The sequence below is a fragment of the Vidua macroura genome, chromosome 1 (assembly GCF_024509145.1).
Source record: "Vidua macroura isolate BioBank_ID:100142 chromosome 1, ASM2450914v1, whole genome shotgun sequence".
In the NCBI taxonomy this organism is placed as follows: domain Eukaryota; kingdom Metazoa; phylum Chordata; class Aves; order Passeriformes; family Viduidae; genus Vidua; species Vidua macroura.
Genome location: NC_071571.1, coordinates 137,983,711 through 137,999,433, shown reverse-complemented (window position 1 = coordinate 137,999,433; position 15,723 = coordinate 137,983,711). Strand labels below are relative to the sequence as shown.

General features: G+C 34.1%; 1 protein-coding gene across 3 annotated transcripts in view; it reads left to right on the top strand.

The window, feature by feature from the left end:
• The window catches only part of CSMD3 (CUB and Sushi multiple domains 3), a 585,002-nt gene that overhangs the window by 418,066 nt on the left and 151,213 nt on the right, over window positions 1-15,723 (top strand). For all 3 annotated transcript variants that reach the window (XM_053983153.1, XM_053983147.1, XM_053983136.1), the window contains one exon: window positions 5,113-5,307. In XM_053983153.1, coding sequence (XP_053839128.1) covers window positions 5,113-5,307 — 195 coding nt within the window. The remainder of the gene's footprint in view (window positions 1-5,112; window positions 5,308-15,723) is intronic.

Below are 15,723 nucleotides of genomic sequence, written 5' to 3'. Positions count from 1 at the left end.
TTGATTAAATGACCAATCAGGTCCACCTGTATTGGAACAATGTATAAAAAAATGTACTTCTAATAAACTCAGATTAGCCTTCTGAGACGTAGAGTCTGTTTCTCCTCATTCCCATTCCTGACTCAATGGTGACAGAAAGTATCTTGTCACCTAGCAATTCCAGAGAGACACAAATCATTGCAATATGCTGAGACCTGGCCGAGGCCTACCAAGCTCCATTCAGCATAATTCACTTTCCTCAAGTGGGAGAGGTCTCTGGACCTGACAACAAAACAACAGGAGCTCTGGCTGCTCCAGCTGCCATGATAGGCCTTGCAACTGAACCAGAGGAGCAACCCATGCTGGTATCAGTCACCCCTACACACAAACAGAAATATTGGATGCAAACATCAACTTGTTTGGTAAAGAAAGAAACTCCTACTAAGAAGGAAAAGGAGGAGGAAGAGGGCTACTCTGAAGGGCCATTACAAAAGGAGGAGAAAGAGGAAGAACTCATAAAAATCAGTGACCATACAATCAGCTTGGCTGCACCAATACAATACCATACAATTGGCTGCACCAATGCTGGGTTAACAGGGTCAGTAAACTGGAATTAGAGGGAAAAGCCCAGCACCTTTCTAGAATCCCTTTTCTAGGGAAGGGAGCATTGACAAACTGATTGACAAACTGATTGAAAATGGGGCACAAGCCCTCAGCATCTGAAGGTGATGTCTTCCAGGCATGAGGAAAAGGTATCCCTTCTAAGATGTTATAATCCATTGAAGCAAATGGACCCCTATGAGGAGAGATATCCAGTACCTGAAGGAATTACCTATACTGCAGGTGATTTATGATGACCTTGATACTGAGCAGTATCAAAGATCCAGAAGTCCAGTGCAAATGATCCACATGCTGTAAGTTTTTACAGAGCACATCAAATGTCACCTCATTGGCAGTAAAAACCTGGGAAGACAGGGAGGGACAGTCAGTGGATAAACTGGACATGGAGAGAACACGAGAAAGTGAAAGAGAATATCAACCTCAATCCTAGAGACATGGGAATGTAAGTTGCAAGGAAAAAATCGCAAAAGTGAGTTTTTTCCAGTAAAATGGCCGCTCCAGTTTCCAGCAGGATGGGGAAAATAATAAAAAGAGTAAAAGCGAGAAAACTCATGGGTTGAGATAAAGGCAGTTTAATACAGAAAGCAAGAGCCATGCACACATGCAGAGCAAAATAAGGAATTCATTCCCATGGGCAGGCAGATGTTCAGCCATCTCCTCTAAAGCAGGGCTCCATCACATGTAATGATGACTAGGGAAGACAAATGCATAATTTCAAATGTCCCTCCCTTTCTTCTTCTTCCCCAAAATTTATATACTGGGCATGGCATCATATGATATGGATGCCATACCATATGGTAGGATCCAGCTTTGGTCATTCGGCATCAGGTGTCCCAGCTGGGTTTGTTCCAACTACCTAAGGAGGGAGAGTTCCAAGGGAATGTTGAAAAGCCCGAGCCAAAGTCTTATCAGGTGCTCATAGTGATAAGCTGAGAGCTAATGGACTGACAAATTGACATAACAGACATTTCAATTGCATAATATGAAAAAATTAATCACTCTGATAGTCAAACACTGGAACTGCTTGCTTTACGATGATAGCATCGGAATCCTTCAAAATCATAACTGGACTGTAGAAAGGCCTAAGTAACCTAATCAAATTGGTCCTGATTTGCTACATCTCTTTCAACCTAGATTTTTCTGATTTGATGAACATAAATTTTTCATACAAATTGTAACTGATGCAGTTGTGCCCTATATGTACACTAATCCTATTTTAAGTGACAGTGTACTCAAACTTCATTTGTGGACCCTGTTTTTCAGATCCAAATCTCAGACTGACCCATGTCCCAGTCTGATCTGTAACCACATGGTTGAGTTTTATTCCCATTCTCTCTCTCTCATTTCTATGTTATAATGGAGGAAAAGATTATTAGGTCTATTAAGTATTCTGGAGAATAATTATTGAATGCTTGCTATAGTTTGGTATGTCTGTAATATTATCTTTGAGAAGTTTATTATGGCTTTATTATCTTTGAAACTTAGGGATGGAGTGGTAAGTCATCACGTCCTGGACAAAGCACTTGCTTCTCTTGGGTTTCGATACCATTTTCCATGCACTGAGATACTAGTTTTCAGGAGGATTTTGGCATCATTACACTATGTCATTCAACAGAGAATTCCTTGTTGCATTTGAGATTGAAACAGCATATGTCACTGTTTTCAGCCTGTATTTCAGAACCTTACTTGATCCAGTGGTGTGCCAATGTTATCAGAGAAGTAAATGCTGGTTTCTTTAAAGCTTGTTGCAAAATTTTATTATGCACAGAAGGAACTGGCACCTGGTATGAACAGCCAAGAGTATAATGTTACTGTAACCCAAATCTGAATTGCCTAATGAAAAAAATTATTTCCTGCCTATTTATTACAGAAAATAATTTTTAAAATGCTCTGACTGAAAAAAAATCTTTGTAATAATACAGCATTTTATCCAACGTTCTGCGAAATCTGTCACTGTCCTTATGTGTTTTTAACTTAATGATACTAATATCCTAAGGAAAAAAAGGCAAAGGGCTTCAGGGGTAATCAATGTCTTGTGTTCCTCAGCTGGAGCAACATGACATCAGTGGTGAAGAACTTTCCCTTCTGTCCCCTGGGAGCACTTAAAATTTTGTTGAAACAGTTTTCTTACTTGGTCTTTTTTTCACTGGTTCTCAGCTCAATCTGAAGAATTATTTTGCCTCATTTGATTTGTTCTTTATACATTGTAGCATATTCTACTAACTTTTTCTAGAAGTTCACTTAGCAGCTTCTTCAGATTTACAAATGTAGTTTTAAGGTACTTAGTATTTCAGGCTTTATTTTTCAGAACTGGTATTAAGAAACTATTTCTATAGTGACATTGTTACTGTTTAGTCAGCAATTTCAGGAGAGTGTCACAACTATAATTTTGGGGAAAAGAAAATTACAGGGCTGTATTTTTTCCCTAGAGGTAATTTGTGCTGTGACAGATCATTCTTTTCTCAATTTTTGATTTATGCGCCAGACATAATAGATTACTTTATTTTTTCTCTCTTTATTTTTTTCATCTAGTACTAATATCTGCTTTATCTGTGAACCTTCTAGAGTACCTTTGAAACATTTTGAATTATTTTTGTAATGAACTCAAGAATTATGATCTCACAATAGCAATTATGAATCAATACAGTTATATCAATATTGGTTCAATAACAGGAAAAATATTATTGTATTGATTTTCTAAAATATTAGTTATAATCCTAAATGAATTTATCCTTTTTTCCCCAAAGTTTGATAATTTAGAGTTGAAAGAGTTTGAAATTTGCTCTAAGACCTGCCAGACTTCTCAAATGAATGTGTGGATGGCTTACTCAATAATTATTAATATCTATGTGATATCTTATAGACTTTCTAGTAAATTGCATTTTTTGACTTTTCATTGTCCATCCAAATTTTTGAATGAGAGTTAAGTTTTAGACTACACAGTACTACTACCTATATGAATCAATGTGAATACCTAATAGCTGTTCTTAATGATTAAAATGTATTGTAATTGTTATTTGTTACTGTGTTGTTTTTCATATCAGAACCATGTTCTGTAGATTATATATGCAAATCATAATACATTTTTAAACACATTAGGAGATCTTGACATTCCTTTGAAAGATGTGAAATTGAAAATTCAAAAGAATTATTCTGTGTTTCCTTCTTCAAGTGTAACCACAATGTAACTTTATCTCCTCTCAGAAATACTACAACATAAAAGTGGCCTTAAGGGATGTACTTTGTTCATTATCTTGGCTCAAGTAGTGACCAATAGTTTACATGTGGCCAAACTATATAAAAGTCAAATCAATAATAATTGTTTCTGCTTATCTATAATTTTTCAGAAATTTCAGTTTAGGTACTGACAGGATCAGATAAAGCATCTTTTTATATAAAACTCTTAAAAAGCCTTCCAGGAAGTTCAAAGCTCATATAGTCTTTTGGCAACCATACCTACTTGTAGCAGAAAGTTCCACAGTGCAAATATGCCTGGTAAATAAACATTTTTTTGATGTATCTGAAAGCTGGTGCTGGTCTTGTAGAAAAGGAAGAAGTGTTCCCTATTGATTTTCTCCACAACACCCTTAAATGTTAACGAAAGTCTGAAATTTCCATCTTCTGCTTGATGAAATATATTACTGCAGACTCCATCCTGCACAGCATAAAATAATCTGCTTTACTCCATCTTCTACATAATATATTTATTATTTTTTCCTTAAAGGAAATTACATTTTTTCATAAATGTTTTACTTTTCTCACCTTCTGCATAATAATGCTGTTAATTAGAAGTGTTGAGTATTTATTTTTGTTCAATGTGTTACTGGACATTGGTATTCACATTACAGAAGTAAAAGGGAAGCAAATATAAAAGTGCATGTATATATTTAAATTTATTTCAATAATTTGAAACAAATAGCTATAAATGATAAAAGACGAGATACATTTAGGGTATATTTTTATATTTTTTAGTCCACTGAGGACTAAATATGTATATGAAAATATATACCATTATATCATACATATATATATATAAACTCATCTGAAGTTTATTCATTTTGAAGACATTCTGGTTTGCATATTTCTTATTTTGCAACCGTTCATGTTGGTTTCCTCTATTTACCAGTTTTCACATCACAAATTTTAAAACTAGGATGTGCTTTATCTACTGGAAAGATGTAACTTAATCTAACTGTATAATTTTATCATTGATCAGAATGAATTCTGAAAAAAAAAATGGAGCACTATAAGAATTATCTTAAAAAAGGACAGAAGACATAGTTTCTGTCGTTATATAGTAATTTGTACAGTTGTTAAAATGAAGTAGAGAAGACTTTTGATGGAAAGTCTTCTTAAAAAAGCCCCAGGTTCTAGCGGGTACTCAAAGAAGGCCTCAAAAGAACGCCAGGAAATATTCAGATTATGTTTGGTTTTATTTATTTTTATTTATAGTTATTATTTATTCATTTTGGATTATATTTAGAATTATATTCACATTTGTTTCCTCTACAGCAAAACTTCGTGAGTCTTGTTTTGATCCTGGAAATATAATGAATGGAACCAGACTTGGAATGGATTATAAACTGGGTTCCACTGTTACATATTACTGTGATGCAGGATATGTTCTTCAGGGATACTCTACACTAACATGTATCATGGGAGATGATGGAAGACCTGGATGGAACAGAGCCCTGCCCAGCTGCCATGGTAAGATCAGTTTTTAATTTATTTTAGTTGCCATTGTCATTACTCTTGCTTTGTAATAGGGAAGAAACACATGATAATTTTGAGGTATTTAAATAATATTCTCTTTCAGAAAAAAAAACCCTTTCCAATGATATATGTAATAAAGTACCTGTGACAACTCAGGAAACTATTGATTCTAGTTTTTATTAACATTGGATAAATAGTGTTATTCTTTTGAATAGAGCTTAGTAGCATTGTCATTCTCCATGTCAACATGTGTTCTTGAATTAACTTACAGCAGAGTATAGAGATGTATAATATATATATGTATTTAAATACAACAGTAAGTATACTTTGGAAGTCATAATACATGTTTGTTTCTTTTGGTTATTACTGGCTTTGAAAGCATGCATATGAAATACTTTGTATATACCACATTACAAGATTTAAATTCTTGGGTGTGTGGAAAAGTTAAGCCTTGAAATGCAGGAAATATCCAATTATTCAAACTTTTACAGATATAAAATCTGCTTATTTCAAGATTCGTCTGATTTTAGTTGTATGACCATTGACAATCTCAAGCATCAGCGTTTTCAGATTTAAACTCTAAGAAAAGATTAAAGTTTTATTTTACTGATTTCTTAACAGAAAATGATAGCCACTTCCAATTTTAATTTTGTGAAAAATTACATATTCTGTAAGACTAAGCACGAAACCTCTCCCATGTATGCAGATATTAATATGAGAAAACTAGAATTTGCTTCTTAAGTTAAAATAAAATCCAATTATTATGTTACTTTCCATTCCTTTTCACATTTTGAAGACAAAATAGCTGTTAAATCCATTTCCAATTTGAACAAACATAGATTTGAAAAAGAATATGGATTTTCTTTGTTGTGTACTTAAATTTCTGTTGCAAAGTGGATGGTAGAGTACCAGCAAAACCAACAAAAAAAAATTCAAATCTCAAGTATATCCAATATTATAATCATTTGACGAAGTTCAGTATTTTCATTATTTACCAAAACCATCATAGCACTGCATTCAAAAACTCAGTGGCTTAAAACGGGTACACTGGCCCTTGCAAATGTTTGGAAGAGTGTTCAAACTTCTAAAATCTCTGCATTAGAAGTCAAATATTTTTCCTTACTTTAAAATGAGTGATGAATGTTGTTTTTTAGAGAGGAGATGCTGAGGAAGGTTGTTGTGTACAATAGGGGAAAGATTCCCTTGTTTTGGAAGAACTTTTTGATAGGTAATGAAAATTAAAAAATACTTTATTGATGTAGTAATTGTGTCTATTAGTGTCACTTACAATCTACTTAGCAATCTTCCAGTGCTGTTTGTTGTGACTTTCAGTGAAGGGAGAGTATTTTGCTTGGAAGTACTGCCATTGTAATAAATGGAGAAAAATAAATTTTATGGTAAAAGAAGTAGTGGATGCCTTTCACTGATTCCAACTGGACCATCCTCTTTCCTGGATGAGCAAGGCCTTATTTCAAACATGAAAAACCCCATACTTTAGGATATGATGACACAGAATAGATGTTTTAACTTGTTTTTCTTTTATTGCTTTTTCCTCCAGAGTAAATAGAGTTTTGTAGTTATATTGCTATGATATATTATGTTATATTTTGACCACATTATCAACGTTTTCCACTTTTGTATGATTTATCTTAAGAAAAACAGAACTTTTATATAGATATAAGAAAGATCATATCAGTTAATTAGCTTTCAGTTACAGAGCTGGCAGAAACAATTGGAGAGCTGAATTTAGCTCCTGAAAACTAGTCTCACCTACACAATAAAATTTGCATAGTAGAAATCACATTCCTCCATTCTGCAGTTTGTATTTTTGCAGGTGTTTTGAAACTGATAGAGTTACAATGAAACATGGTATAAAATACGACCTCAGTGTATATGGGGGGTTTATTCAGTTTGTTAATTAGTTACAAGAAAAAAAATGAAGATGCTAGGATTATCTAGGCTTATGTGCTAAGGTATTTGGTATTTCACTATGGATGTTAAGAACAGGATGTAATGAACATATGAGGATGTTCATTATTAGTATGACAGAGACAATGATGAAAGTTTTTTTTTCAGCTTCAGCAACTATAGGTAATTTTAAATTTTTCATGGCAAACAACAATTGTTTACAGAATAGCAAAAAGACCAGTAATGGGAAATCATATTCATAACTGAATGTGAAAACCTTGTTCCTACCAGAAAAAATAATTTATTGATCGCTAAAACATTTTACTACATTTCATTTCAGTTGAATCCTTGGAAATATTTGAATCCAGGCTTCAAAATAATTCCATCTGTAAGATATGTCTAACAATATCCAATATTTTCTTAACTGCCTATAAGAATATGCCTATGCTTATGATTTATTCACTTTTTTATTTGGTAGCAAAACCAATTTAGCATATAATTTCAGTTTCTTTTGATCTGATGGCAATTTGAGGCAGCTCAGATCAGGTTTATATCTGAAAACTTTTAGGATAGAAAACAGATATGCACAGAATAGCATAATCTTACTGCTTATTGTTTTGTAATATAGGAAATGCTGACAACTTTTTCATAAATAATTCAACGTTGTTTACTTAATCAGAGGCTTTATAGCTCATATTTTTATGCACTTTTTACATACTGACCATACGAAGAGCTGTTATTTAAATCTATTTCAAAATTTGAATGAGGAATGAGTTGGGCAACTGCACAAGCCAGACTATTCCTGTTAATGAAGGAATATTCAGCAGTTAATGAAGCTGAATGTTACTGTTAATGAGATGCTCTGTGACTCTGTGTTTTATAGTTCCAAAGTAATGGTTGGTTTAACCAATTAAGTAGCATGCTTTACTTAAAATTGTCATATGTTGACTATTTACAAAGTATTTCTCACTTTCTTTTTGTCCAGAACATCATGTTTATTTTGTAGAATCACATAAACAATGACCCAAGTGCTTAGAAGTAGAATTGAAATCAGTTAGGATTTTGCTTTGAATCCAAAAATGCTATTTAAATTCTGAATACTCTGAAAGGTTAATTCTTAATAGCCAAACTTGAAAAAATGATTGAAAGTATTTTGAAAAAATAGGAAGGATTTTATTTTATTGTTATTGAACTATCTTCTGAATTTTTATTCCCAAGCTTCCACTTCCCATTTTTTACAAATTTATTTCCATTGCTTTACCATTCCAAGCTTTCCTTCCATATAGTCAGTAGAGAGAGACAGCCTTCTTAAAAGGTCATCAAGGGGGATTCAAAGAGATGGTTAAGAAGGTATATTTTTCCGTTTGCGTCTGGACTGCATTAACAGGATTTAATCTGCTTGCATGCTCAGCAGACTATGATATAGAACAGCAACACAGGAAATACTAGATCTAGTGAAATATCAGAATATGCTGTGTGGAAGCAGTACTGTTTGCACTAAAACCATACAACTCTATTTTGGAGGGATGTATGTGGTAAAATTTAACAGATTTCTGAGTAAGTAAAGAAGTAGGCATCTGAATGTACCTTAACCTATAAACGTCACACTACAGACCCTTTTCTGTATGAGCACACTCATTATTCCTCATCCATGCAAAGGAGACCACTGTACACTAAGAACTATCAAGTCAAAAAGCCAAAATGAGAAAATCTAGCTTCCATATAGTGGAATTTGCAGTAACTGACTAGGGATTTAGTTATCAGTATATGCTTCTTGGAGACTGTGGTCTCATTTTTCTGAAGATGTGTGACTGATTCTTTACTGTAAAATACACAAATAGTTTTGTAAATAGGAAATGAAACTAATATCTTTCTTTATGGTGATTCAGACAGCTGGTATTTTGCTGAAAACCTCATTTTTTTTTTTAATATTATTGAGTTAAAAGCTCAGCTTTTCTTACAGATGTTCTTTTCATATCAGAACAAGTTTGAGAATTTTATTGGAATTAACTATAAGTATTAATTCTGGAAAGATAGGAAAGCAAAAATAAATACAGACACATGCTTATATTCAGAGCAAGAACTACTCTGTCTGACCTTTTGCATATACATTTGGAATTCATATTATGGTTTTACAAAGTCCATTGAATAATAAATGTTGTGTGTAATTATTCCAGGCTTTCATTTAAGAAGTAATAATATCATATAATGGTAAGTAAAGTATTAGAAATGAAGAAAGTTGTTAATTACAATGATCTTATTAAAATCAACTGCCAGAGAATCCTAATTCCCAATGAGTTTAAGGGATTAGTTAAGTGGAGTGCATCATAAAGCCAGGCATTTCCTCTTCTGTTGAACTAAATCTGCAGCCAAATTTTGGGAACAGAGTTTAATGAAGGAAATGTTAAAAGAAGGAGAAATATTTTAACCTGTATAAAATTTGGGGTTTTTAAATTTTTTACTTTCTTTGCTATAAAATAATTTTTTTGAAATCAAGCATATCTATTCAAGACATAATTTAAAATATGTTTGCCTGTATGCAACTGTTAGTTTGAAACAACATCATGAATTAGCAGGGAAAATGTAACAGCAACTTTAATAGTTTCGAAAGTAATGTGTTAGTTATAAAATATGTAAATTAATTAGCAGAGTTTCTAATTTGTTTGGCAATAAAAGTATACAGAAAGTACCAATAAAAATGCAGAATAAATTATGTGATTTTTTTTTTCTGCTTTAGAATATTAAAAACTGGCACTTGTTTGTGTGCTTTGAATATGTAAATTTTCTAGTAGAAGATTGAAAAAACATTACCTTAAAAAAAATCTTTAATCATATATTTTGAGGTGCAGAGAAAAATTGTTTTTAGCACTAGTTTACATAAATATATGCTTGTTCCTGTATTTAGTGTTAGAATCATAGGTGCATATTTTTCTTTGAAGACCTTTTCAAACAGACAAGGTGATTTCAGGGTATTCTGTTCTTAGAAGGAAAAAATATATCTCTACCATTTAGTCACACAGAGAAGCAAATATTTATTTTCCAAACTCTGCAAGACCCTGAATTAGGACAGGATTATGTTGTATCAGTTAATAATCATGGTAAATTAATTAATTAATAACTGGAATGAAAGAAACTGATCCAGTCATCTGCACTAGCTATAGCTGGCAAACATGCATATTTCTAACTTAACCTCAGGCAGCAGTCAGAACGTCCTCACTCTTGTCTAATAAGACCTCAGTAATGAACTGGAAGAAGATTTATTATGTGGAATATGCTGGTGGTTACATCCATAAGACTCATATTTCATTGTTTGCACAAGTTTTGTCATCTTCACTTTGTCTGTCACAGTGGAGACTTGGGGGATGGATGGTTCTGGGCAGCAGAAGAAACCTGCAATTAAGAGACTGCATTTTTTTTTAATTGAATTTTATTTTGTTTTCCTTCTTGAGTGGGCTACATAAAGCATTTTGCCAACATACTCTAGGATTGTAGGCAAGGATATTGTCCAGCATAAAGAGGATAGCTCCCTCTTATAGATCCCATATCTCTTGACATTTAACTCAGAAGCTGCTTGTGTAATAGCTTTTTTTCCTGATGTTACACTCTTATGAAGGAACAGTGTCTTCCACAACAAAACTTTACTCCTAGTTTTGAGTTTTTTTCTGGAATCTTTTTGTGATAGATTTTTCTTTTATATCATAAAGAGTAGTTGTGTTTTAAGAAGTAAATATAAAGCATCACAACACCATGCAATATTCAATTGTGTATTCCATCTATTGCAGAAATAGTTTTGTTGCTATAAATTTAAAAGGTTACAATTTCTTCCCTGTTGTACTGCATATTTTATATGTTTCTATTATTTTGTTAATCCGTTACTGACTTAGATGGTAGTTTAAACCTTTAGTTAGGTGACATGCTAGGAAATACACTGCTTTCATTTATGGCTGAATTTTTAGAAAACTGTATTTTTAGAAATTAAGCTATATTTATATTTACAATTGAGAGCAAATATAAGTAAAGTGATATTTTAATTATTTTCTGTTCAAATGCTGGTGATTCAGTTAATATCTTCTATTTCAGTATAAGATAAAAGTATGGAATGAATAGAGAAACAGCTGGCCTAAAACAGAGCAGATTTTCTCAATGGGAGTAAATGTGACAATAATATGCTCAAAATGTATCTGAAGTGTCTATAATGAATTCAAATTGGACACCCTGGGAGGAAAGAAAGAGGAAAATTATTTTTTTACTTTGTATGGGGAATAATATCAAACTAGGGAAGGTCATTGAAATAGATTTGAAGACAACAGCAGAAAGGTAAGTATTTACTGTTGACCTGAAATCATGCAAAAACACCATCTTAGAGTATTGCCAATCAGAATCAAAATTTAAATGGATCACTAAAAGAGGTGATGAAACAACACAGTTAAGGGATCTAATAGATATTAGGATATGTATTTCAGGAAGACGAAATCCTGTTTAAAAGAAGGTTGTAGAAAGTGTGGCCAATAGGGTTTTGAGAAAAAAAATTATAACCTAATTTAAGCATTAATACAGTTTTGCGTAGATTAAAAAAGTAGAAACTTACTAAACAGTCAACAATAGGTCAAGGCCAAAAATGTATTCAAAGAAAATGTTATTGAGAGGAAGGAAAAAAAATTAATTCCTTATATATTATGTTATATTTCTTCTATTACCTTACTGAGGTAACAGGATAGGTAGTGCATTGGAACCATTCCTTTGTCTTGAAGCATAGCAAGTTGCTATGATAAGGCAGTCTTTTCTCTGTAATTCTGAAAGAGATAGATATAAAGCGTTTGAAGTACAAATGTTGACCTTGAGGTTAAGTTAGCCTTTCTGTCGAAGCAGTGGGAGGTGATGAACCTTTCGGAAATCTTCCTTGATGAGCAGCTGGACAATTTTCACAGTTAGAAAATTGGTAGAGATTAGTTAAAAAAAAAAAAAAAAAGTAGAATTAGGAGATACATTGTTCAACAAGCTGAAGAAAAATCAATATAACTTTTGAAGAGGAATGTGGATCTTTTTGGGATGTCTTAGAGCTCAACAAGCAAATAGGTGAAATTAAAAATAGTTGATAACATAAAGTTGATTTATAAAGATGTTTGGCAGTGTTTCATGAAAAAATATTATCTTTTAAGGGAAAGTAATAAATATTGGGATAATATTTGATTACAAGGTAAGAATTGAAAGTTGTTCATGTGATGTCCAGTTTTAAGTTATCTAGAAAAAATCAGTAAAGGAAGGCTACCACAAAGATCTCATACATATTTTTCCGATGAATTGTGCAATATTTGTATTGTTCCAATAAAAATTCACATAAAATTGAGATGACAAAGCTCACATTATCACAAAATCATATAGTATAATCATATCTAGCATCAAATGCACAGAGTAAAAGGTACAACAATTTCACTTCTGTTAAGTGCAGATAAAATGCTTATATAAGAAATAACCCTAAGTATAGGCATGCGATGATAATTAGATTTTGGTTGTGAAGTATCACAATATCACAGAATGAGTAAGGTTGGAGGTGATCACAGTGGGTCACCTAGTCCAGCCTCCCTGCTCAAGCAGGTTCATCTCAGAGCACATGGCACACTATTGTCTAGATGGTTCTTGAATATATCCAATGAACAAGACTCTGCAAGCTCTCTGGGCAGTGACCTGAAAGTCAGAAGTTCTTCCTCATGTTCAGGTGGAGCTTCCAGTGCATCAGTTTCTGCCCATCGTCTCTTGTCTTATTCCTTGGCACCACCAATAAGAGCCTGAATCTATCCTCTGTCACCCCCCCTCCCTTCAGGTACTGATAGAAATTGATATGGTCCCCTCTCAATCGTCTCTTCTCAAGGCTGAATAAGCCCAGTTCCCTCATCCTGTCCTTATAAGAGAGATGCTCCAGTCCAAGATAAATTACCTTGAAATCATTATTACTAGTCTTTTGCAACTTAGAAAAATTCTATCAGAATTATATTTAAGGATTATTTTTCCCTCACAGAGCATCCTAGCCCATAAGAAATACTCTGATGAGGCAGTGTTAACAAAAAAAAAAAAAAAAAAAAAAAAAAAAGAAAGTCATATTTACTTCTTGTCTGCAGATATAGGAGAGTCTATTTCTCAGCACTTACAGTTCAAGGAAAAATACAATTGGAGTTTTTATATATAGTCCTTGTTACAAGAAAATAAAAAAGTCTTATATTTTTGAGAAATGTAATTAAAAATCTTTCCAATACTGAGAAATAGATCTGTACATTATGTACTGTTCAACTTGGTGATTTGAAATGTAGTATATAAGATTCTCTGAGTTGCTGATCCCTAGAGATCCCAGCAACATGTGTGAAAATTTCCCAGGGACAGAAGTTTCATGAGTATTTTTCTTTCTTTGTCTTCTGCATCTTTTAAATGCCAATTCTGTATTATTTAATTTTATATTTTCAATTGGTATTTGTGTTCATAGCTGTTAATTGACCAGTTATTTTGACTATTGTTCCATTTTATAGTTCTTTCTGACCCTACCTTTCCTTCCTGTGTTTCAGGAGTCCCTGTTCCTAACTTTCTTGTTTAGTTTTATTGACTTCTAATTTGAATGTGTCTTTAATTATGGATAGTGTATTGTTTCAGTCTTTTTTTTTCATTTATTGTTTCAGTCTTTTTTTTTTATTTCATTACCATCGTTTTCATTTTCTTTAGTTCATTCTGCTTTAGTGAGTTTGAAAAGTGGGAATTTCTGTCTTTTTAAAGTTAATTTAAAAGTCTGTGTGGCAAACCTAAAGAGCAGTGATGGGAAAGAAAGCTGAGATTGAGAGGATTACAATGACCTCAGTGAATTTATCATTAACTGTCAGATCTCAAATTTAAAATTGCAATCATTAACTGTTCCTGCAGTTTCCTTTTAAATTGCTGATGCACGCAAACTCAAAATATTTAAAATCATTTGGGAAAAAAGTGATAATAATTTTTGAAACCTAAAGCATCATTCTAGTATTGTAATACTATTTGCAAATGATTCAAGAAAAAGCTGATTCTTTGTTCCACCTGTGATTCACTGCTAGTGCTTAAAAACTCATTTGAGTAAAAGAACATTCTAAAGACATGCAACTAGGTAGTATACAACAACATAAAGGGGTTTTAAATGGGCAATATACTCATTACAGAATGACAGAATCACAAGGTTGGAAGAGATCTTCAGGGTCATCGAGCCCAATCCAGCCCTAACACCTAATCTAAACCATGGCATCGAGTGCCACATCCAGTCTTTTTTTAAACACATTCTGGAATGGTGACTCCACCCCTCCCTGGGCAATGCATTCCAATACTTTTTCACACTTTCTGTAAAAAACTTTTTTCTAATATCCTACTTATATTTCTCTTGATGCAGCTTAAGACTGTGTCCTCTGGTTCTGTCAGTTGTTGCCTGGAGAAAGAGACCAACCCCCACTTTACTACAACCACCTTATAAGAATTTGGAGACAGTAATAAGGTCACCTTTGAGTCTCCTTTTCTCCAGGCTAAACAACCCCAGCTCCCTCAGTCATTCCTCACAGGGCTTGTGTTCCAAGCCCCTCACCAGCCTCGTTGCCCTCCTCTGGACACACTTGAGCATCTCAATGTACTTCCTAAACTGAGGGGCCCAGAACTGGACACAGCACTCAAGATGTGACCTCACCAGTGCCAAGCACAGGAGAAAAATGACCTCCCTGCTCCTGCTGGCCACACTGTTCCTGACATAGGCCAGGATGCCGTTGGCCTTCTTGGCCACCAGGGCACATTGCTGGCTCATGTTCAGTAGGCTGTCAACCAGTACTCCCAGGTCCTTTTCCATCTGAGCACTGTCCAGCCGCACCATCCCCAGCCTATAATGCTGCAGGGGGTTATTGTGGCCAAAATGCAGGACTTGGCACTTCAACTTATTAAACTTCTTACTGGACTCTGCCCATCCATCCAGTCATCTCTCTGCAGAGCCCTCCTACCTTCCAACAGATCAACACAAGCTTCCTGTTTAGTGTTGTCTGCAAATTTACCAGTGAAAGACTCAATACTCTCATCCATGTGGTCAATAAAAATATTGAATAGAACTGGCCCCAGCACAGACCCCTGAGGGACACCACTGGATTTAATTACTGCCCCAGCTGGATGCAGCACCATTCACCACCACTCTCTGGGCCCAGCCATCCAGCCAGTTCTGAACCCAGCAAAGAGTGCTCCTGTCCAAGCCATGGGCTGCCAGCTTTCCCAGGAGTATCTGTGGGAGACAGTGTCAAAGGCCTTGCTAAATCCAAATAGACAACATCCACAGCCTTTCCTGCATCCACCAGGCTGGTCACTTGGTCATAAAAGAAGACTGAGTTGGTCAAACACGACCTACTTCTCCTAAACCTGTGCTGGCTGGGTCTGATACCCTGACCATCCTGTAAGGGCTGTGTGATGACACTCAGTATAAACTGTTCCATTACCTTACCAGGTACTGAGGTAAGTCTAACTGGC